This window comes from Cryptomeria japonica, chromosome 11, assembly GCF_030272615.1.
Source record: "Cryptomeria japonica chromosome 11, Sugi_1.0, whole genome shotgun sequence".
Lineage (NCBI taxonomy): Eukaryota > Viridiplantae > Streptophyta > Pinopsida > Cupressales > Cupressaceae > Cryptomeria > Cryptomeria japonica.
In genome coordinates, this window is record NC_081415.1 from 719,184,493 (window position 1) to 719,210,769 (window position 26,277).

Here is a 26,277-nt window from a genome sequence, read left to right on the forward strand (position 1 = left end):
ACTTCACATAAAATTATATTATTTGTCAATATATCTAAAAGCATAAAACCCTATAAAGAATAAAATACATGCAAATTCACCATTACAAGAGTACAATTATATAGAAACAATTTACAATAAAATAATTGCTTTAAAACAAATAAATCCCAAGCACTTTTAGGGGATGTGCCTGGTTTAGAGTCTAACAGTAATGAAGATGTGAATTTTGTATAATTCAAATGTCGGCCTTGCCGACAGAGGCTACATTGAAGTAATATGATTGAATGCAGGAACTTGTTTTAAATTCCATAATACGGACATGAAAAATGATGGGACAATGGATGATTGCTAAAAGACTAGGATGGGCACTTTGGAGAGAAGAGGACCACATAGCATGCTTGTGCAACATTATGGTCTTGTTTGCTAGCTTCAAAAGATGATACCAAATTGAATAATTCTGTGGTCTTCAATACTTATCTCATTGCCACTCATTAATATTTCCATGTGGCACAACCCAACTGATAAACCTAATCAAATGTAGTAAATAAAAACCAAAGAGGGGGTGTGAAAATGTGGTGTATTCATTGATTAATATTCCTCCTCCCAAAGGAGCAGGTGCAGGAATGAAAAGCATTCAAAGCCATCCATCATATAATTGCAGGGGGAGCGTGTAGTGGGGGGTGACAATAATCATGATTGCAAAGAAGAGCGAGAGTAAGAAAAGACTATTCTTTCCTTCACATTCGTATTCGTATTCGTATTCAGATTCATATGAACATATTCACCAATCCTGCCATTTCTTTCCTATTCATTCAATCATTGCGAATCTTTTCGTCCAACTCCTCCCATCATAACAGCCCATTCATATATTCTTCATTCACCTCTGCATTCATTCATTCATTCAACGCCATCGAATGCCATTTGCTAACTTCCACCGAAAAATACTAGTCATACTACTAATAATAACAGTAATGACGCCATACTCGTAAGCTGTGTTATATATACCATCGCTGGTTTCTGCACTCTCTGCACACCAACATTTTGCTTTGATTCATCCTTTTTTCATGGAGTTCTGAACAACAGGGGCGGTTTAGATATATATTTTTATATTGTTTTTACCTGTTACGAGATTTGGGGAAAAGTTGAATTTATTTTTTTCTTGGTTTTTGGGGGGTGAAGATGTGGGTTAAAAGGATTGATAGTTTGTCAAACGCAAAGCGCCGCAGGGTGGGACGAAGGCTATGGTTGGTAAGCGCTGTTGTTAGAAGGCACCCCACTTTGTCTTCGGTCAAGGCATGGGTTGTTTGCAGAAGAAGGTAATTTTCTGAAATATTGTGTGTTTTGGGTTAGGGTTTGCTTCTTCCAAACCCTACATTTTAGATTTGAATGTTTTCATTCTATAATATGTTTCTGATAGTTTATGCTGGAAGTTCAGCCAGTTGTTAAATCATGTAGCAGGTCAATACCAGATGGCAATGCTTCTCTCTATTCGAGTTTTAGTTTTGTTTCGGTGAAGTAGGTCAAAACCCAACATGCTGTTAAACAAACTTTGCAAGTTTTTGAAGTTTTTTTTTCTTTTTTTCATTTATTCATTTAATTTGTGCTTGTTCAACTCATTTTGTATTACAAGGATAAATGGAGTGCTTTATGAAAGTCCTCATGGTTAATGAGCTGTGGGTGTTTCTCTTGTTGAGAGGGCTTCTCTGAGTGAACCTAAAGTGAGTCGATTTATTGAAAGAATATTGGTAGTTTTTGGTCAAAATTTCTTGTTTCTATAACCCTCTGAAGAATTGACAACCAGTTTATCCGTGAAGCAAGGTTAACCTGTTTAAATGAGCTGTTATAATACCTCCACAGAAAAGTACAAGTACAGAGTTCGGTGAAAAAAGTAGTTTTGTGTATTCTAGCATTAATATACCTGATGAGTTATGCAAGGAATGAGAGGTCATCTTAAATTCTAATGTAATTAGCAGTGGCGAGATAGGTTTGTTTGGATTGTGTGGGTGTTTTCCACGGTGGACGTCCCTCACCCCTTGCTTCCTACCCATGATATTTTCCTATTCAATATTTTTTCGTAGGATTTCTACGGTACTTGCATATTCAATCATTCTTATATTTATTTTTTGTACAAATGGGTTCTCAGTAGTAGCCTACTAGAAGATAATTGATCTGGACAAATGGTGCTAAAATTTTCTTTCCAAGCTTTGCAGGTTTAATAAAGGACCTTCTTGCAGTGAAATGGTCCCATAGAATATTCTATTTGCAGCTTCCCCTAACTTTACAAACAGTGACTCAGCCGATGTCTGTCCACTATCTTTTTGGTTGAACAGTTGTTTGTCCAAAAAATATTTGCTTTACCTCACAGGAATGAGCAGAATAATTGTCCTGAAATGTTGGATTGCACTTTTGCTCCCAGCTGTCATATGTGGCTGTTCCATCCATTTCAGGCTCTTGAAATCTTCTTCCTTAGTGTAACTACTTCCTTTTTTAATGGCCAGGGAGATTCCATGTATTACATTTCTTAAGGTTGTTACTGTCATGGGGTTGTCAGAGACATTACCTTAGATTCTCATTTTGGAACTCTCTTCTGCCTTGATGGTGGGCTGACATTATTCTTGTAATGGTGGTTTCCTTCGAATTCTATTTTATTCACTCTTTAAACGTCATTGTTTTAGTGGTTAATATTGTTGTTTGGAAAGAAATATGCTTCATCTCTGAGTATTGACATAGAAACTATCATTGAAAACAGCTATATGCCACTAGAGAACTTACAACCTGCTTTTGTGTATGGTCACCAGTGGTTTTACTAATATTGATACAGGTTGATTTTTTTTTTATAGCAGCATAATGTGGGAGGTGATACTTAAAATGTATGTTTATATTGAATGTCATTTTCATTTATTTTCTTCCTGTATGAATATCAACAGGGTTAAGAGGACATCTGACAAAGAGGCTTTGCGCATTCAGAGGTTAAATTTACAGCTTTATGAACGGAATCAGAGTATTGTGCAAGAAAATGAAAGGCTGAGGAAACAGGCTTTACTTCTCAGCGAGGAGAATCAGAACCTACAGCAGAAGCTGAAAGAGCAACTTAGGTGTCGGAACAACAGTTTGGAATCCTCATGAGTTGTTTGGAGGAAGCTGAGGTTTCTTCATGCTGTATATCATTATGGAATAATGTGGATTAATGATGTACAGTGGGGAAATTAATTTTGTTAGACTGGTGAAGGGGCAATGCTGATATATTGTCTGTGATTTACACAATTTTAGGCAATCAAATTTACCTCTAATATGACTCCTGTAATTCTCTGAACTGAGAAATAATTTGTCCAGTCCTCACTTTTCATGGGATTCTTCTCTGTGATTGCATGATGGATATATTGGGTATCTGGTTATGAGCTGAAAAATTCTTGACAAGTGATTGTGCGGAGACCCATTCACTTGATTAGGTTTAAGTGGCTTCCTGATTAACCAGTTCTATCAATTTAAAATTGTTTCCTAACTGCCTATTGATTTTGGCCGTTGCCATTGCCTCATTATGTGTCACATCCTTATTGTTGGCTGCCGGGTAAAATCAGAGTTGCATAAACTGTGTTTATAAATTATAAAGTTAATACAGTGCATTTAATTAAATAGCAGACGGTATTTCTAGGAGATAGATGTGGAGCAAACCTTGGTTTCTCGACATGTCATCCATGGAATCTTGACCTGGAAAAACGCATTATCAACTGAAATCTTTTTGGTTTCTTGACACATTCTTTGAAAAGTATATTAAAGTGGTTGGTGTAAAAATGAATGCTGTCGGTTATGGTTTAGATTTTTTGGAAATTTACACAAGCAACTGAAATTTTTTATGTCTAGGTGTAATTTTCTCTGTTTCACATCCCTATTGGGGCCTGTCAAAATTAATTAATATTTGCAAATTCCTACGAAAGTGGATTGCTGTTGTTTAAAGTTAGTCTTTGAAAGGAGGAGAAAACATTAATGAGGGTGGATTGCTCATATTAATCTAATTGGTTTTCCCAAAGCATTCCATTGATATTGTGTTTGATTCAGTGTTGCATTCAGAGAAACTTTTCACACCAAGCCTCTCTGGCTCCAAAACAGCATAGTCGTATATCATGTTATTGACTGCTTGGAAAATTGCAGCCGTAGCTTGCACAATCAATGGTGTAAAATGGGTGACTAACTTTTTTGTTATGTGCATTCCGTGCAAACATGCTGTCTTTTTGGAGCCAGTTTAGCTTCTGCCCATGATTCATCATGGAAGGAGTTTTTGGACAAGATTCAATGCTCTAAACAAACTAGCAATTCATTTTGTAATCATTCTTTCAAAGTCTTATTTCTCAATTCTTAAATATTTTTCATAATTTGATATTATTATTCAACTATTTTTTTGAATCAGAAACAATATTTCCAGAATTTATATTGGTGATTATAAAAGCTCCAGTTTTTTCATCAATACTTAAAATCATATTCTATAATCTATTATTAAGATGAAGAGAGAAATCATTTTGAGCTTCATATATTACTAAGCTTATAATTTTGTCTGGTTTTGCAAATAATTTCATGATGGACGGAAACTACAGGAATAGATTTGATCCTAAATTTCATTTTGAAATTGAAGGTTTTTTTAATTTTTCTAATTTTTTAAAAGTACATAAGTGTGTGGATTTGGTTGTAAAAGCCCCAATTAAAATTCAAAATAGTGGACACTGTAAACTTTATCCCTACCAAAGCAGAGATTGGAAGCATAAGTTTGTATCTGGTAAAAGAATGTAGCATGATATCTCGATTTATAGTTGACCACATCAACTCAAAAATAATGTATATATGGTGTTTGGCAGTAGATTCTTTTCATTTTCCGAGGTAGATTGTAGCCTTATTTCATCCAAATTCCAAACAAAAGAGTACTACTCAAAATTTCCAGATTACTGCCTGAAGTGATACGGGATACCTACTCCTTACACCCGGTGCTAAGCACGGAGATCTTAACAAAAGGTGTGTAAGATATGGAATATTTGTAGCTTTTGATCCTGCTAGTCTTGTTTGTGAGATGACTGCAAAGCATATGTGCTACTGGGAGTAAATCAAATTTAGACTCTGCACTGGGAACATAAATTTTATTGGTTGCAATACAGCTTTTTTTCAAATACTTTTTAATTAATTTCAAAAAAAAATCCCCACCATCGCTTATATCAATTTTATTTTTAGATCGTAAGTTCAACTATGTGCATTTACAGCGAAGGCGATATATAGAACATATACATTTGTAGGTGTATATAAACTGTTCTACAAACCTTAAGAACACTGACATCCTTGATGCAGAGAAAACTCGTGATCTTTGCGCCTTCCGTGCTTCTGTTTATTTGCACATTTCATAGGTTGAGTCGTGCAGAACACGCCGTTTTGAAAAACAGTAATTCCGATGAGACCGACGAGCTAGAATTCCTAGACAATGAAAACTAAAAACTTCTGAACAAAATCCCGGACAAACATGAAGTAGAACACCAAAAGGAGTTCGGAAATTTAAAAAAATTTGCCAGAAAAGGATGTGGTTGTTCTAAAGGAGGGGTAATTTCGCCAATTTTGTCTCTAAAAATTGGTTTTTGTTATGGTGGGATTTATGCGGCTTGCCAGATTTTGGCTTCCCATGTATGCTGTGGCTGGAAAGATGTGAAAGGGAAGCTACACTGGTAAAAGTCGATTGGGCGGAGAAATTTATTAGGGTTAACGATTTTTTTTAGTTTTTGGTTGACGTTGACAAACTGATATTGAACAAAGGTAGGGAGGTCTACTTTTAGGGTTTTTCGAAATGATACTTATTCTGAATGGATTTTTGGTTTGTTGTTGAAGTTAAAATGGTTCTTAATGAGTTCACGAGAGATCAAGTCTTGATGAGTGCAAGGTTTTGGTATCATAAGGGATGAGTTTGGGATCGTGTCACAAGCAATTTTGGTGGAATGGGTACCCCTCAATGGCTCTTAAAGAGGTTTCAATCTAAAGCGGTTTCAACTTAAGGCTCATGCTGGATAAAAATGATAACTATTTGTCTTTTTGCATTTCAAATAATTTTTGTAAATTGTGTATTTTTAAAGTTCTTGTTGTAGCCCTTTATAGAATTCTTAGGATGTGGTTAGAGTCAATTTTTTTCCGTTAAAGGATAAATTAGATATTTTGGGTTAATAGGAATTCTTATTTTTTAGTTTTAAGAAAGTATGTTTAGATAAGGGCGAAAAAAAATTTCCCTTTAATTTTAAAAGATTTTGTTGCTAAATTTATATTTTCAGTCAATAAATTTAGAGAGAATTTTTTAATTCAATTATCAACTCTCTAAAAATATTTAGCATTAGTTGTTAAAAATCAATGGGACCACAACTTTCATAAATTTTGGAACTTAACATTTGAAGCTTATCCAATACTACAAAATTCATGGGACCACCTATGCTTAAATGTTCCTAAAAAATCAACATCATTCACTAAAATATTTGAAGAAGCAATGCTCCTAAAAAAAATTCAACATCATTCACTAAATTTTTTTAGTAAGTAATGCTCCATACAATCAAATCCTTAGGATACGTTTGACCTTGTGCTTGTGGATGAGAGCTTCGATGTGCAAAGGTTTGTTATGGTCTTCATCCGCGGGAGCATCTTTGGAGTTAAATACAATGTGTTGTTGGGCAGCAAGGTTTCCAATGAGGGCTTGAAATTGGGTGGCATTGATGTTATCTGGAACGCGTGATTGGAGAAGGGTTTGTTCCAAAATTTCTTTATGGACTGGGGAGGTTTTGAGAAGTTCCAAAATGGAGATCTGCGCGGGTGTCTTCCCAAGTTGATCAAGGAGGTCATATCGGCAGGTGGAAGACATGGGCGGGGGATTTGGTGGGGGAGGAACTCCTTGGATGGTGACTCTTCCTTGGTGTGTAGTTGCATTGCAGTCATTCTGGAAATGGGAGGTGGAAGGCGTGGTGCCTTGAATGACTATCCGAGCAGGATTTGGTCTGCTTTGGGAAGAAGGAGGATTAACTCCTTGGATGGTTATGACATTGACATTATTGTCTGCAGGTTCAATGCGACCTACCAAAAAATCAAAACTGGTTACGTGATTAGCGTAGTCATAACCCATTGCGTTAGATGATGAGCCTTTTCCTTTATCATGTTCCGGGAAGGGTTCCTGGTACATTTTGAGTTTGTCATTGTTATTACCAGGTTTTTGCATTTGCTACTTCAATCTCACCTCTATCAATGAGATCTTATATGTATATCTTCAGTTTCATACACTTTCGTGTATCATGTCCCTTGATACAATGGTATTCACAATACTCATTTTCATTATACCATCTTGGTTTAGGTTGATTGGAGTCAAACGGGCGAGTGATTGGAAAAACCACTATCCCTGCTTGGACAAGTTTTTGAAACACCACTTCAATAGGCTCAGCCAGAGGAGTGAAATCTCTTGGAGTCCTGTTATTCGATCGGGGTGGTCGTCCCTGGATTGAGACATTGTTGTGAGGTTTTGGGGGTTGATTTTGGTTGTTGAATTGATGATTGTTGGTGGTGGATTTTGGGGGAGCGGCCACGGTTTGGACCCGCTTTGCATCAGTTATACCATCATTGACCACGTTTTTGTTTTTGGACCAGAATTTTGGCTTGTCGTTGTAATAAGAGGAAGAACTTTGTGTTGATTTCTGGTAATGTTTCAAGGTTTCTTCCTCCAACAAGACACGTTCGAGGGCGAGGCCCTTATCTGTCAATTTTTGGAAGGATTTGATACATTGAGATATTAAAGGTTTTGAAAGTTCAGGCACCAAGTTCTTTTGGAATAGCTCAATTTGATGTTGTTCTAACATGTCCCACTGGAATTTCTTGATAAGATGTCGCCATCTTTGTAGGCAATTGGCGAAGGTTTCTCCGAGCCTTTGTTTTGTATTACATAAGTCCATCATAGAAACATCATTACCCATGTTGTATGCATAGTGGGCCACAAATTTTTCTGCCAAGTCTGGAAAAGAGACAATGGAACCTCGTGGTAAAGATGAGAACCATGCCAAGGCATCTCCTGTGAGACTCTTGGGAAAGAGTTTGTGAAGATAAAGGTCACTATAGGAGACTTCCTAGCATAAGATGTGGAATTCTCGAACATGATCGCGGGGGTCTCCTTTGCCTTCATACTTGGTGAATTTAGGGATCTCAAATCCCAAGGGATATGATGCAACTGATATAGACGGGTCATAAGGACAAGGGCAAAACTCTTCGAATGAGTAAATTTTCCTTTTATTAGTCCTTTGTTTCATGTCCTTGATGATATTCTTCATGTCTTGAATTTCCTTGATGAGGTCTTGTTGTGGACTTTGATATTGATGACTTGTATTTGCCCCAAGAATTGGATGAACCAAAGAAGGTGCACCACCACCAGTATATTGATATGATGAGGAGGTGGAAAAGTGGGATGTGATGACCGATGTCGCTGGGGTTTGAGGGACAGTTGGTTGCGGTTCGCCAACTATTGTGACAGGATTGAATACGGCCCGGATAAAATTTGCGAAGTTTGTGGAATAGAAATTTGTGGTTGAATAGAAGGAGGTGGTATAGAAGTTTGTTGGAGAATGGATGAGATCGGATTTGATAGTGGTATGGATGGTGTAATGCCTCGCCAGGAAACCCCGAAGGGATTAAGCCATAACACAAGAATAGGGTGCAAATAATTTTTTTTATTTTTTATTTTTTAAAGTTACACCACATTAAGATACAACAAGATATCAAAGATTCAGATTTAAATAGCGGAAGACATCAACTAACACCTAAAGAGTTTCCCAACGAGATTACTTAAATTTCACAACTCACTTAACTCACACAATTAATCCAATAAGCTAATTATCTTAATAATGAGATAATTCTTAATCAGGATAATTTCTTTCAGAAGATGGAAATATAAATCACAAGCAAAGATTCATCCATTAAGATCTATTCATAATCTTCATTCAAGCTTTTCATTTAAAATTACAAGCCATACATCTAATATCTTAATACACTAGGATTTCATCAAAATCATATGAGATCTTTTCAAGCATACTTAATTTCCTTAACAACAACTGAATATATTCCATTACTCTAAATTACATTCTTTCACATTCCAACTTATTGCATTTTAAAAGACGATTACATACATGCATCTACGATAAATCTCATCTAAACCACTTATGCATTCGATCAAAATGGCATTCAAGAAGGAACCGCATATAAACATTTAAAGTTAATTCCATTTATCCACTTAACCATTCTAACATAAGCTACTCATACACGATAAAGCTGAATAAGGGAGAACATAAGAGAACACATCACATAACACCATAATGATCTCGGAGTTCACCCCTAAAGGGCTACATCTCCGGGTCTGCTCAACTACAAGACCCCTCTGATAAATAATAAAGTTAAGAATACAAGAGGTTACACCATTACAATCCGGCCATCAAGGCGAAAATAAACAATATACACACGACCACATCGGTCAATTAATACATAAACGATCCTTGAAAAGGAAAGGATCCAGCTGAACATAATCAAAGCTAAAACAAAGGTCCAGAAGAGCATCCACAAGACTGAGCCATCACCACCCAAGGTCTATCATGAAACCAGGTACTCACAAGGGCATAGACAAAAGGACGACCCACAAACGTGCTCCTAACAGGACAAAACGACAACACACTAGCGAACGTAGGGACAAGTGTCATCACACAACCTGGTATGGTTACCATGGCAGGTCTTCATAGGTTTCGGCCCCATACACTGGGTTACCCTGGCAACCTGATCCGAGCTTCCGGCCCATCCAAGCCTCATGTGGACCCACACATCCTCTCGTGAAGACAAGGATGGTGGTTTGCCATTTCAGGCCTTCTCACAACATGTCGAGTCTGTGTTAGCACTCGTCCCATGTGTGAGGCACAATTATCTTATTTAGATATTACATTCTAATCTACTGATAGGTTATCACTTATTAGACTCACTTTCGATGGGTTACCTAGCAGCCACTTTGGGCGCGACCCCCAATCGAAAGCCACTTTCCCATACGACACTAGACTAAACTCAGACGAACTCAAACCCAAGGAATACACATGGTCAGACGAACGGAGTTCAAGAAGGGAGAAACAACCATCTGGTCAAACATGACTCAAAGATGATCACTTACTGACGGTACTCTAACTAGAGACCTGACAAACTAAGGTCAACCACGAATCATCATTCGACTCTCACATAGAGGATAAGACCAAGTACAACATTACCACAAAACAACAGTCCACTCGGAACCGAGGACTGAAACAGGTACCCCAAATCATTCCATACGACAGGGTCCTATCAAAACAAGCACGACTTGCCATTTCATAAGCAAAAGCGAATACAGAAATTAAACTCGCATAGGAATATTCAACAGATACAATCTTTCCGAATTGATCTAAACATTAAACGTCGATCAAGTTTTCTACAAGATCTATATCAAATTACAGTTATCTACCTCATCTAGGGATAGGTTGTCCTTGGTTTTCTAACTCTTTAAGGTTCAAAGCATCGAACAAACATATTAAGCCATAATGAGTTTTTAAACCAATTCATATTAATAAATCTTAGACAATCATTAATCAATTAAATAAGATATTTAATCTCCAATCAAAATGTCATTGACATACTCGTTCAAAACCGACCTCTACAGTTTCATTTTTTTTTTTTTTCCAAGACCAGATGCACTATATGGATCACGGAAATATAATATAAAAAGAGAGTCTAAATGAAGATAATCATTTCCAAAAGCATATCGTTTAAATTTCTAATGACCAATGGTTAAATATTCATTTCGAACCTTTCCAGATGACTTATACCCTTAAAATCTTCAAACAATATATATATGGGAATAAAGTACGTTTTAACTCAAAAAGATTTTTCCAATACAACAATATTTCATCTACCCAAAATATACCCAATTTAATATTAAATCTAGCATAAAAATCTATCTAAGAATCATCAGCATATATTCATTTATGCCACATTGTTCATAATTAAATCTTAATTAAAAATTCCCATTAAATAATATTAAAATATTATATATATATATATATATATATATATATATATATATATATATATATATATATATATATATATATATATATTTTGAATTAAAAAAATACATTAAAAAAACATTTTTTAAAAAAACTAATTTTAAAAACAACATTTTATAAAGGGGCGGTGAAGGCGGGGCCCACCTCCCAACGAGGACGGCTGGGCGCCCAAACCCTAGCCGCAGGCGGGAACCGCACGGGCGGCGCCACTGTGGTGCCCGCAGGTCCCGCGGCGCCCTGCGGCCACCACAGTGAGCCGCGGCCACTGGTGAACGGCGAGGGGGAGAAGGGGAAACGAGCGGGGGACGAGCGGGGGGAGGAGGCGGGTGGAGCTCCGCTCCCCACCCTCCGAACCCCAAACGAAAATCATTACAAAACAACGCACAGTTCGATTTTTATAAATTTTTTTTTTTTTAAACACACAGTTCGTTTTTTTATAAAAAACGGAAAACACGAAATGCTTCGAAATTATATATTTCGACTCAATCATACAAGAGGTCCATTTTTTTTTAATAAGAAACGTGGGTTTCAAACACTCCCACTCACAATAGCAAGACCTCATAATAACATAAAAAAACAGTCTTAAAAAGAGACTTACAAGAGGATATTTCAAAACCCAAACCATTTCCATCAAAGACCCATATTGGGCCAAAAGGATCCATTTTAACACAATGATACAACCATGTAATCTTCTTGAAGAACACAAGCTAAAAGCATGGATCTAAACCCACAAATCCAAATTTAAATCTGATAACAATATTTAAAAAGATTGGATTTTGACAACAATCAATTTCATTCACCCAACAGACCATTTCCATAACCACAAGGAAGAACAGTTAAGGTAAATCCTACCTTCATACGCATTCCTGGAATAGCTGAAGGAGAGCCCAATCCTGCCAGATCCAGAAGCCCTTCCTTCCTCCCAAAACCCCCAATTTCATCCCAAAAATCTCTTTCCAACCAAAAATTTTCCAAAAATATCCATCCCCCAAAATTTCCCCCAAATTTTAGGTTATAAGGAAGAGTTGACCAAAATTCCATTTTTGGAGTTAAAATTTTTATTTAAAAATAATTCTCAAAATTAATTCTTTTCTAACTATCTCAGTAAATTGACTTGCTTTTCAATTCAAAATTGATTTTCTCATTTAATTCAATTTAACCTTTCAAATTTAAAAGGCCAACAGAAAACAATTAACTCTATTGCAATTAAATACAGAACTTTCTTTTCAACAGCATATCCAAAATGCATTTAATATTCAAATCAACCATTTAATTGAAGTTACTCCCAATTTAAAACGAGCAATCCAATATCAACGAAAATCGCATAACGAAATCCCGATTAATCTAGTCCATTAATCTTTAATGCACAAATACATATTTAATCAAAATAATTACTAAGGACTAATTAATCAATTTAACCATACACACCAAGCACGCAAACCGAGAAGGTCAACCAAACAGACGACTTGCAACCCAAACAAAAAGGGATACCGACGACGACTAACGATGCTCACTTGAGCACGACTATGGTCAACTAGGGTCTTACGACCACCTAATCCAACTCTAAGGATTAAAGAAGTACACTCAAACCTGCCAATCCAGGTGAAGACGAACCTCGCACTCATGCGGCGTTGTACCTGAAATTTCCTGCAACCAAGAGTCATACATGCATACATATATAAAATTTAATGAAAGCGTTAGCCCAATATTAATACCACGAAATAGGTACACTAAACAACTTGCATACAACTAGTGTGAAAACCACATCAACAGCTATGCGTTAAATCAAACATCTGACTATAATCATTATATTAAGATAAACTAACCAAGATTAAACTAAGATTAGAAATTGATTAGGGCAAGGGTACTACAGATGGTAAGGAGGAAGAAGGTGGGATGAAGACCATGATGGGAGGTACCGCGGGTGGCATTGATTGAGCCTGGATGATTGATGGGGCTGCAATTGATTGAGTTTGAATAGTAGGTGCAACACTTTGTGTGGGAGCGAGGTCTCCTTGTGGTTGTTGGGTGAGAGCGGATCTATTAAATTCAGGCGGAAGTTGAGCTCCATGTTCAAGGAGAGTTTTCAGAAGTGCAGTAGGATTGTGTTTAATAAATTTTTCCATCATCTCTTGGTTATAAGAATCCGCTAGGAAAGTTTGCACTTCCGGACAAAGCTCATCTTGGTTAACCATGTCAAGATTTTGACTTTGATCTTGATCGCTAGGTTGCCCACTTTGTGTATGATCTTACGTGGGATCTTCATATAGGACATCAATGTCCAGCATGCCATATTGTTGTTCAGCCATCTTTTTCTTTTGGGATCGAGTTGCGACCATACACGATATTTGTGATGAAAGGACTTAAGAAATTTATGATGAAAGGACTTAGGAAATTTGAGGATGATTGATGGAGGAGGTATAGTAATGATGATTTAGAAGAAATTTGATGACTAAATTGTCTTTGGTATGAACATGAAGGATCAATTCGAATGGCAAGTTGTATGAAGGGATACGACCACCCTGATTTGGATGATAGTTGGTGTTTCAAAGGACAAACTTGAATGTTGATGGAGATGACGGACTCTTAGCTTCTCTCTTAGGCTTATGAAAAATGGGACGGATAGAGTTTTGACGCAATTTTGGACTTTGTGTGGGTAATGACTTGGACAATTGTTTGTGTCTTGACAAATATTTTTGCAAAGTGTTTGGGGATAGTGATGTGTTTTTAGTCTTCTCTTGGCAAGTATGTATCAAACAAAGCAAACACAATGATCAAATGCATATTATCTCAAAGACACTCATGCTCATATACAGCATTCTTAAGGTTGGCAAGGACAATAGTCATTGAATCCCAATAGGTTTCCCATCTACGCTTACCCAGAGCGGACACTTAGATGCTTGACCCCACTGACTCCCCTCCACGACACTCACTTCTCGAGGCAGCCAAGCATCAATTCCCATGAAAACTCCTCATGGCGAACTTTGTGTCTCTACTAAGGGCCGTAAGAATATGGGCCGCTTCAGAGGTCCGACCTCCTGCACCAATGACTAGAAGGTTTTTGACCACTATGAACAAGGTGTTTAGTAAGTCTTCCCATTAGGAGCTACCCTTCAAAGTTGCGCAAGCGCAATTGAGGCCTATAGCCCAACGAAGCACCAAGAACTTAGTAGGCACGCAAGCATGATTGAGATCTCTAGGATCCTACTAAGCACCCAATGTGAGAGTGAACTCTCATATAGCCCCAACCATTAACCCTTTCGTAGTCAATGGCCTATTTATTATAGTGATTTGGGAACCCCAAGTTCGGGTGTACTCACTTGGGTCGTTCCCCTCTTACCTTCTCAAAGAGCAAGTTGGGAGGGCAGGCCCACTAGAGGTAAACCCACAATCAAATAAGAAAAGGTTGGAGGGTCTGGATTTCTGATCGTCTAGTAAAACAAGAGCATACTTTCCTACCTTTACACTTTTCTTAAAGACACATAAGACAATGGTTCATTCCATTTTAATTAATATCTAGGTGCCTTATTTAAATAAATGCACAATATTTGGTTGAATCAGCTAGGCAACCTGCAAAACCACTTGATTAGTAGTTTGAAAAATGGAGTCTTCAAAAAGCGTTCTGCAAAACAACTTGATTAGTAGTTTGGAAAAATAGAGTCTTCAACAAGCATCCTGCAAAACAATTTGATTAGTTTGGAAAAATAGAGTCTTCAACAAGCGTCCTGCAAAAAACAACAAAATGACAAAAATATTTTTTTTAAAATTTTTTTGGGAATGAATAGAAAAACATGAATAAAAACTTTTTAACTAATGACAAATGTGGATTTGAAGAAAGCTTTGATGGGTAAATGAGGTTTGACTAGGTTTTTGTCACTCTCCAAGGGATAGGCAAGCGAAAAATGAGGATTTTGGAGGAGAGATGAAGGAATGGAAAAATTTGTCCAAGAGGGACAAAGAAGAAAAAGTTGGAGATGGATAATATGAGAAAAATTTGGAGGTGATTGGATAAAAGGGGAAGAAGTTATGGCAAACCCTAAAAATAGAGAAATATGGGATTTAGGCTTCAAAAAGTGGATTTTTGGGATAAGGCCTCCCAGGAAGGAAATGTGGAAAATGGAAATGCAGAGAATCTGGTGAAGTTTGGAGGAAAATGGAGCCGAGATAAAGAAGATATGGCGAAAAAACAGAAAAAAATTTACTCAGATAGAAACCCTTAGATTTAATAGAGCAAACAAAAACCCTAGATTTAACAAAGCAGAAACTCTCAATTTAATAGAATAATCTCCTACTTTCACACTTTCCTGCGATCAGACAGATTATCTTTAAACAGAGCAGATAACAGGAAATGAAAAAAAAAAAAAAAAAATGTAGACTACAGTTAGCGCCTAAAAATTTTAGACAGATTAACAAAGCAGACAGTAGCACTAAACAGATAGAAAAGTGTCAAAGGTCTATATTTCTGATTGTCTAGATAGACAAGAGCATACTCTCCTATTTTCACACTTTCCTGCAGTCAAAGCATACAGTCGCGCTAAACAGAATAGAAAAGTGAAAGGTCTGAATTTCTAATTGTCTATATAGACAAGAGCATACTCTCCTACTTTCACACAAAATATAATTAAATAGAACAGATAACAGAGCAAATAACAGATTGGATAACAGGAATTCAAATTCCCACAAAAACGTTCGTGCTAATCGCAGAGCTATCGTGCTGAAACTGAAACAGAAACAGAAAAAGAACAGAAACAAAAAATGCAACAGAAACAAAAAAGAAGTAGTTGCGCCGAAATACAGAGCCGCTATTCTGGAACCTGCAAAAAAGATTTATTTTTTTTGCAGTCGTGCTATTTTGGAACCTGCGTCTCACAACTCACAAAAACTTAAAAAAAAACATTAGTTCTTAGGGACATGGGTCCCACCGGGCGTGCCAAAATGAAGAGGGTGAAATAGATTTGAAAGTCAAATGATCAAAACATAACGAAATAAACATGCAGAATGCTAAAATATCATTAAAAGACCATTTCACCTTGCTATTTTACCTTCTCCTTTAGATTGAGTTTGATGAAGTGAAGGCGCCCCTTGATAATGCTCCACTTGATGTGCTCCTTTGATTGCTGGATGTGGATGGCTCTCCAATGTTGTGCACAAATGGAATGGATTTGAAAAATGATAAGGATGAAATGATCAAGTTGCCAAGATGATTTCCTGGGCTCAAAAGGGCACCATAAACTTACTGGATTTCAAGATGTTTTGAATGAAGGGATGGAGCCTTATTTTATAGGAAGAGGAGAGGAAAATGAATGGCTAGGATGAATTTGAGATGAAGGGCTAGGATTTACTTGTGAGCTCACACAATGTCCAAGAGAGGGTGTGGAGACCAAGAAATATGCCTTAAAGGCATTTTGTATCTCCACACTCCACAAGATGCATTGGAGGAATTAAAAATTCTCCAAAAAAGGATATCATGGGGATTGGAGGAATAAAAAAGAATTAAAAATTTCTTGGGAGAGGGGATGCCTAGAGGAATGTGTGATTTCGAAAATCTTACATTCACCTAGGAAAAGAGCATTTAAAGCTAGTGGCTGGATGAAAAGGACATTGAGTTGACTTTGTGGCTAATCATGATGATTAACCATTAACGACTCATTAGGAGGGAGATTAAAGGAAATGTTAAGTGGGATTAATATTTGTAGAAGAATTTGACTAGGAGAGAGAATGAGTGGAGGGAATAAAAAATTAGAAGAATAATGTTAAGTGAGTTTAGGGAATTTCTAGAAGAATGAATTAAGAAGATGATTTGTAGGAATCATGTAGGTTAACTAATTAATTGAAATTCATTAGCTAAGAGGAAGATTTGTGAGGATTTGATTTTTTTAGAAGAATAAATAAAGGGATTGATTTATTAAATAATAAATCATATGCTATAGTGACAACATTAATTATATTTAATTAATATTAAGAGGAATTTGAATTAACATAATTAATTAATTAATTATGCGAGGAATTAAAAATAATTAAAATAATTTTTTTTAAGTGTCTACACTAAGACATCCCTTGAGTAAATGAAATAATCACAATCACAATTTGGGGGACAATTTTCCACATATTTGTTGCTTCTTTACACAATGCTAACAAGCATTCGATCCTCACAAGACTCCTTTGCATCCCCTCATTTCCAATGAAAATTGTAAACCCTGCAGACTACAACCCAAACCTCTTCATGTCATGCTCTCAATCATTAGAACCTTTAAAAACTAGCATTTGTGGATGGCTTATTTTTCTATTACAAACCTAATTGTAGAGGTTTAGTATTATGGAAATTCTAGTACCTTGAAGTATACCACAACAATTCTACAACACTGGACTAAAAATGGAGGACAAAATGACGACTCTATCCATTAAGAGAGATGATGTGCATGTAATTGTTTTGTATGGTTCCAAAATATCTATCTATGATTGTGCACTTAGGTAAAAAAAAAAAATCCTAAACCTTGGGCAAACATTGATTTGAGACAAAATAAAAGAGATAAAGCTATTAAATAAGCATTTTTAATCTAAATATTTTGAATTTTTGAAAATTTCTTACTTTTTTAATTGCACAAATAAGAATTATAAAATATTGTGTCAATATCTCCAAATTTCCTTCTCTTTGAGAATTCACTATAGGGGGGTCAATTATAGGATAGTTTGAGGCTAAAGTTAGTGAGTAACAATGCAGTTTGAGGAAACTTTAGTTTCAATATTGTACAATGGAAAGATTTTTAGTGCAACGTCATGTAAAGATGATGTATTGTGCATCCATAATCTATTGCTCTAAATTGAATAGTGTGAGAAGGGTGTTGTAGGTCAAGTTCCAAATTGAAGAATACAATTCCATTCTTTGGTTTTGTAATTGTGATGAGAGAAAAGGGTTGAGAGTCTCATTAATCTAAGATCTCAAACCTTAATAAATCACTAGATAAGACTCGGATTTGGAAAATATTGATGCTTATGACAAATAATTAGTAATATAAAAAATCTTATATAACTTGTACTTTTTCCTAATTAAACTATGTTTTTCATTTAAACAAAAGTATTGAGTTGCGAATAGAAATAACAAATATTGGAAAAAGAGAAATGAATTATACAAATAGATTATAAAATAACAAACTTGGTCTAGACAAGAACCAAAACAAATAATTTGGGAGGTACTCAATTTAGATACTAGCTCTTCAATGTTATAGTCTACCAAGTGTGTCATCATCCTTGATGCATTGTCTGAGAGTATTTAAAAAATCAAGGAGTTGTAAAGATGTTGAAATTGTTACACACAAAGAAGATAAACACAAAAGATATCTTGAAAATAGAGGATACTAGTAATTTCAAGGCTTAATAATTTTGGAGAGATGACCAAGGGATTGAAAGGAAATCAACACCCAAAAGGAGGGTTTCTCATTGTCATAATCCACATGATAGTTGTTGGTGTAATTAAGGTGTTGTAAATTGTGAGTTCTTCACCTAGGTTCTAATTACACCTTTACTTAAGTTTATTTAAGGATCACATAGGACATTTCCACCTTTAGTGGACTTACCACTTACCACTTTCTACCTTAAGTGAAACTTCCACCTTTCATGATTTTATCATGTTATCACTTTTCCACCTTAGGTGGGTGATCCACCTTTAGTGGACGTATCACACCATCACTTTTCCACATTAGGTGGGTGATTCACCTTTAGTGGACGTATCACATCATCACTTTTCCACCTTAGGTGGGTGATAAGTTATCACTTTATCTATCATATCATAAGATTATGACAAGTAAGATTAAGACATTTGTCATAATCTTATGCCTTCCTATGTTTCACCTTGATCTAATTTACCAAGGGTTCTTCTATGTACTTTCATCTATTTAATTGCATTCTTGATCAGAATACAATTTATTTTTGTCATATTGATTCTCTCTTCTTAATGTGCTTTCCATTAGGCCTCTAGATCTTGGGTGGCTACCTTCATAGCCAAATCTTACATGGTACCAGAGCTTCTAGAATGTCATCGGTTAGTCATTTTAAGAGACTTTTTGTACATTCTGGGGTTTCTTATTTTCGTGGCTTTGTATTGTAGGTAAAAATTACAACTTGCTAGTCAAATATAAGGTCACAATTGGATTTAGAAGGTTTGAAAAGTTAGTTTTCTCTTTTGTTTCATCCAAATCAAACACCAGAGGCCAAATCTACAAGCATTTGAAGTTTGAAGGTGTCACGACAATATGGGCATCATAATTATGCAAACAATTATTTTCAAACAACTATATCTCATTCATTTAGGCTCCTTTTCTTTGAGTTTTTTTTTTATTTGTGGTATAATTTTGTGCTCTTCATAGTAGTGTGTGTGTTTTTTAAATTTTTGAGCACGTATTTTATAAAAATCACGTAATCCTTTTTTTTGCAACTCTGAAGGCTTCATTTGGGCTCATATGGGCTTCTATTGAAGTGCAATTTTTTTTAAAATGCATAATTTTTCCTATATTTCATAGTGGTGCTATCAATTTATAGTCATTGTGATTAAAATTTCCACTTTCAACACATGTCCTTATTTGGCTTATTTTTGGCAAATGTAATGCACAAATCATAGTTTGATATTTTGCATATTGATTTGAGACTAATTGTAATACCCTTCCATGCTTGGTTCCTATTTTGCTTCTATTGGACTCATGTTTGACTCTATGTATGTGTGGTGTTCTTTTGGATGTGTGTGTGTGGACATACTTATTTGATTTATGTTGGTGGACTATTCACAATGATTATATGTTTCAAGACATGATGATGTTTATGATGATATATGCATTTGAGGACATATTGATGATATTAGGGCTTAATGCTTATGATTTCTTAATGTCTATACATGAGATGATGTGTTATTATGGTATATTTGTTGAACAGATCGAAATACTAAGAGGGGGGGTGAACCAATATTCTTCAAACATATCACACTGAAAATCTAAAACTTAATTTGATCTCAATTAACCTTAGCATGAAGTGATATAAGCAATTGAAATGAAATCTAAAACATACACAACCATAAGAGAGATACCAGATTTTTATACGTGGAAAACCCAAAAACCACAGAGGGGTTTGACTCTCAAGATAATATAACTAGTTATATGCGATTACAAAAAGGCTCACTATCAGAGTGCTCGCTACCCACATTACAACGACTTGCTACTGGAAGACTCAATGCCAAAAAGGAATAAAAACGAACTAAGAAAAATTGCATCTACATATGCATGGGATCAATTCTTGTTAATCTTAGACAACACATCAACTGCTTGCAAAAAATCTGGTTAAGAAACTCTGCAACTCACTTGCTATCTGCCTGCTCCAATCCACAATATTGTCGCACTAAATTTGTCCTTCTTCTTCACCCGCAATTATCAACTCTCTCTCATAGTCTCTCATCACCTTCTTTCCACTCATACTTCACTCATATGGTTTTCATATACAAACATAATATATATGTGTGTGTGTGTGTGTGTGTGTGTGTGTGTGTGTGTGTGTACATCAATAAGAATATGCATCAAGTCGACCTCAAAAACACTTTCCCAAAAGATACTCTAACGGTAAGATCACATGCTACAATCACTAGAGAAAAAACAATAGTAAGAGCATTCAAGGTCTGTCTAACCCGGAATGAACATAACCTCGAAATTCCATAAAGAACACAATCCACCTCAGCATAGGAATAGTTAAAGATATGAATAATGGATCACCAAAAGGATTATAAAAAACCAAAGGAAAACTAGAGCTCAACATTGCATAGTCGAATATATCTCTGGAGCACAACATCCAGAACACGACTTCTAAAGCACCAAAACTTGAATACAACAATCTTGAGCAATGACAACCAACATATCAAAAATGTGCTTATCATATCTACAACGAGACAAGAATACATAGCACTACAATCCTAAAAACTATCCACTGAATACCACCAGACTACATAATCAATAAAGCATATACATCTGGAGCATGAAACTGATTACCACAACCAACACCAAAAATCAAACACTATGAGAAACATATCCACGAACTAAGACTACACAATTTTAGAGCAATAGTCTAACGGAAGAGTATACCAATAACATACAACCATTGTTGAGTGTCTTTCATACATACATACCTATCTTCCACTGTTATGCATCATACATACTTATTTTCCACTATTTTGCATCATATCCTAACCAATACGGATCACCTAGTTTGACATCAATGACAATCAATCAAGTATTTCTAACAATTTGCCCCTTTGTCATTGATGGCAAAACACTTACAACATATTTGCCATATCTCCCCCATATATAATGTTTCCTTAATTCTCCTTAATCATCAATATTTCTCCCAATGCACAACATTTCTCCCCCTTTGACATAAAGAACAAAGGGTAACAAAGGTTACCAAAACTATACTATAGAAAGGTTTTCAATTACGCTTCACCTAGAATATCTTTTTATACTTCTCTTTGAGTTCCAGAAGAAAGGTCTTCCAAGAATTCATGGCCAAACTAGGACTCACACCTAAACTATCATTTACAATCAACAGCTTCAGATAAGGAACTTGGGATGAAAGGGTTACTCACACATTTTTTTGCTTCAATAAGGAGACTGGAAAGATATTCCAATTTTGCTTCAACTAACTCCTTCACTTTCTAGAAAATATTCGCATCTTCTTTTTGACTCTAGAAATATATAAGGTTAGACTGCAAAGAGTTTATTTTCTTTCTCTATTCGCCATCTCTTTCACTGAAAATGTCAAATGATTTACCCATTGAATTCAACTCAAACTCAATGGAATCAATTTTAGCTTTGAAATGTTCCATAGCCATAGGCCTTTGAAGACGTGTAATACCTCACCAGGAACCCCAAAGGAATAACCACAACTATGGGTAAAATAATTTTTATTTTTTAAAAAAGTATAAATCACATTAAGTGCATTAATTACTACATTGCACAATAATAACACAAACGGAAGACTTACACCATAATTCCTTAAAAGGTTACCAACGAAGAATAAAACTAAAAGTTAAATTCCATAATTACGATTAATCCAATAATCCATCATTTGCTCATAGAACATAATAAGCCATATGCAATAACAGATTACACCATTGAAATATTGAAAGGATACAATATAATTTCTCTTCAATAAAGCATTTACACTAATCATATAGAAAGTTGATAAATAACATCCAAAACTTAGGATTACATTGATCCTCTAATACATGGCTTCCAATAATACATATAAAGTTCACAACTTACATCATAAACAAGGTTACATAAATTCATAGATACAAATGACCACATAGATCTCCAAAGAATAATAATCTTCAACATGAGATAGAGCATGATTCATGAACCACGAGAACACCTGCAAAGCCAATTCTCGCATGAAGGTACGAACAATAACATATGATGGGAAGTGGCACTACCACTCGACCATGTGATCCCAAACTGGAATCACCCCACCGTGCTAGGAGAAAACAGAGGACCCTCAAGCATGACAGTACAATACGACTCCACAATATTCTAGGTGAATCAACATCACAATACACAAGTGAATCGACATCACAATACTCAAGTGACTCGACATCACAATACACAAGTGACCCTAAAGAGAGAGTATCATCGCATAGCTTATGGTGGTTACCATGGTAGGCCTCTATAGGTCCCGACCCCCATCCTGTGTTATCCTGGTAACCTTTCCCAAACCTTCGGCTCCAACTAAGTCTCATGCGGACCCTACCTACCCTTCATGAAGACAAGGTGGTTGGTCTTCCATTCTAGGCTTTTCCACTACATCTTGAACCTATACGAGCACTCAACCATGTGCGGGGTATAATATCTTATATAATGTTATAAACTACCCACCTCCTAAACAAATTATTAAGTTATCACTTATTAACTGACTTTCGAGGGGTTATCCTACCATCAACTTCATGTGCGGCCCCCACTCAAAAGCCACTCTCTCAAAGGACACTTAGCAAACATGGTCACTCCATGAGGACCCTATGGCGAAGCAGACAACCATAGCACCACTATCCAAATACAAGTGGTCAAAACAAGGACATAACAACTCTTGGTTAACCAAAAGGAAAAACACTACATGTTAAGGCAATGAGGTCATCATACATCACTTGCTCAAAATATACAAATAGGCCACAATGGGACTACTAAACCAAAGACGAGAAATAACCACCAATAATACTCTTTTGCAAGAAAGGCTAATTTCACTAAGTCCACACTCAGACAATCTTTGAGAAAACAACATCATAAACACTTGCAAAATTCATTGATTGAAAATTAAATAAAAACACCCTTCATTTAATGCATTATTCAGAAATGACATTCATTCCTATTTAATCTCCAATTCAATATTCCAACAAGGAATAAAATCCATATTAAGTATTCAACCAAATAAAAATATGAATTATATAAACATATAAACTATTTCCAATTACACACCCAAATTTATCAATTTGAATTAATAATTTCAAAGCCTTGATTTTCAATAATTAAATTTATTAAATAAATATTAAAAACCAACATATAAAATTAACTTAGTGACAAAAGCGGAGCAAGAAGGAGCAAGATATGCCCAAGATATGCAGAAAGAGGAGCAAGAAGACAAAAGTGGTAAGCTTAGTGACTGTGTTGGTGAGAATGCGACTATAAAGGGTTTATGTGAGACTGTTGGTGCAATGGTGAAGGATATAGGTAGCTTGAAGAAAGATATGCTGACTGTCAAAAGAGCTACGGTTGGAAAGAAACCCCTGATGGAAAATGTTAAAGAGTTGGCAGTTGCAATTAATAATGCGGAATCCATTGAAAGCATGGTGGGTAAAATTATTGCCACTAAAAAAAAGGTTAAAGAGATGAAAGAAAACAAGGAGGGGAAAGGAATGGACACTGCTATGAACAATCTGGGTAGTAGAATTGATAAGATGGAACTCATTGTTAAGAAGATTACAGAAAAAAACTTTCAGATCCTCAAAGCTTCAGTGGATAACATGAACATCTTGATCAATAGATTTGAGAAAAACACTAAGAAGGATGTTGACAAGGAACAACCGGACAAAAAAGGCCATGAGAAGAGGACCAGAGCCAATACTAGGATCAAGGGCGACATCAAGGGTCGTGAGATAGAGGAGTTAAAGACTTCGACAGACAACATGAAGCTGACGGTTGTCCAAGCTGAGGATATCATGAAGAGTATATAGTTGTCTATGTCTCTGTCTTGGCAGTTGTCTTGTTTTCTATCTTTTTGTTGTCGTTCTTCTTTCTGGATGCGGTCTTTTCCTGGTTTATTAATGTAATGTTATGTTTTTGGGGTTGTGATCCCTTTTTGTTCAGTTCGGATCTGTTTTAGTTTTTGAAGTGATCAGGCACGATGTTTTCTAGCTCTTTCTTTATTTCTTGTTTTGTAAAAGGTTCAAGTTCCTTTCAAAAACCTGCTTTTACTTAATCAAAACATATAAAATTAACTTATAAATTACCATTAAAATTAACATTTAAACTAACCTTTAAAAATTCATTGAATTTAATAAAATAAAACAACGGTGCATTAAACGACACCACGAAGGGGGAAAAGGCATGCGGTGGGCCAAGCCCTACCCGCGGTAGTGCTGCTACCAGTGGCAATGAACACTACCCGCTAGTAGTGCTGCTACCGCTGGCAGCAACCACTATCAACCGGTAGTGCTGCTATTGACCCGTAGCAGCCCTACCGACCGGTAGTGCTGCTACCTTGGTAGCAAGACACTACCATCCCACATGGTGGGGCTAGCTCGCCACATGGGCTAGGTTATATTAATTTAATAATATATATTTTAAAAATAATTTATTATAAAATCAATTCATCCCCTGTTCATTTCACAGGGCACATACACAGTGCCAGCATCCAAATTAAGAAAGGATACTCTTCAATAAGGTAAATGGTAAATTGATACACACAAGAGCCCCAATAAAATAAGGATTTTGGGCAACATAAGAAGAATTTAAGAGATAGGAGAATGATTATGATAAATTTCTTCACTTCCATCACACAGGAAGAATTCCTTGCATCTTGCAAGAGGCAATAACCAATTTTTGCCCACATAAGCCCCAAATCTTGGGCAAATAGAAACTAGAAAACTCACAACAAACTAATTCTATTCCTTTCTATACCAAATAGAAGAGATAATTCAAGAACTTGATTTTGCAAGAATAAATAACCAACAGAAAATGGAAAGATCAATCATTTCTTTTCAACATGCACCCATTTGATAAGAATTCAATAAAATCATCATTAACAGCTACTATTCCTTTCAATTCAACATTCAACAAGAATCTTCAAAGAGATTTACAATTTTCAAACACACAGGAAGCAACTAAAACATTCAAAATTAAATTGCAAAACAAGAAGAGATTATCCAACCTTCAAAGCAAACCCAGAAGCAAATGGATGGAAGAATCCCAATCTTGCAAACCAAATCCAACTCTAGCTCCCCTTCCAAAATGGTTTTCCAAATTTCTCATTCAAAATTTTGCCTCCTTCTTCCCGTGAACTCCCAGGAATATGTGGGAAGATATATTTCAACCTAAACTTTATAGGTTAAAAGTTTTTCCAACCAATCAGATTAAACTACTTAAAAAGTTAAAGCAATTAGACTTACCCTTTTTCCATAAACAATTCTTTTCCAACAAAATAAAATACAAAAGTCATATGGAAAGGTAAAAGGGAAAGCTTTTATTTATTTCATTTCTATTTTCATAATACTTTCTTTCAACATAATCATTCCACATTTAAATGGCAAGGCAAATACTTATTTCTTTTCACAAAAGAATAATACAACTATAGCACAATAAAATAAGCCATTTTAACTATTTAATTCTAGCAAATCTTTTATTTAATTAAATCAATAGACTTAAGAGCATAATAATCAACTAATTACACCAACATAAAAATAACACCATTCACTGAATTAAATAACCATTTAAATAAATGGAAACACACAAAATGAGGAATGATCAAACGATGACTCACAAGACAAAAACACTAAGGCACTCTGACTCGCTTACCGGTCAAACAGAAAAGACGACCGACTGACAACACTCACATGAGTGTAACTGCGGGTCAATTTAGGGTCCAACAACTATCTCCTCCACTCCCCCAT

At 35.7% G+C, this 26,277-nt stretch overlaps 1 protein-coding gene across 1 annotated transcript; it reads left to right on the forward strand.

Moving 5' to 3' along the window:
* The first annotated feature begins 504 nt into the window (after window positions 1-504).
* On the forward strand, window positions 505-3,515 carry LOC131061289 (uncharacterized). Its single transcript, XM_057994887.2, has 3 exons — window positions 505-693; window positions 1,159-1,295; window positions 2,907-3,515. Exons 2-3 carry the CDS (start codon window positions 1,159-1,161, stop codon window positions 3,103-3,105), a joined length of 336 nt encoding a protein of 111 aa, XP_057850870.1. The 5' UTR covers window positions 505-693; the 3' UTR covers window positions 3,106-3,515.
* Window positions 3,516-26,277: the final 22,762 nt, after the last annotated feature.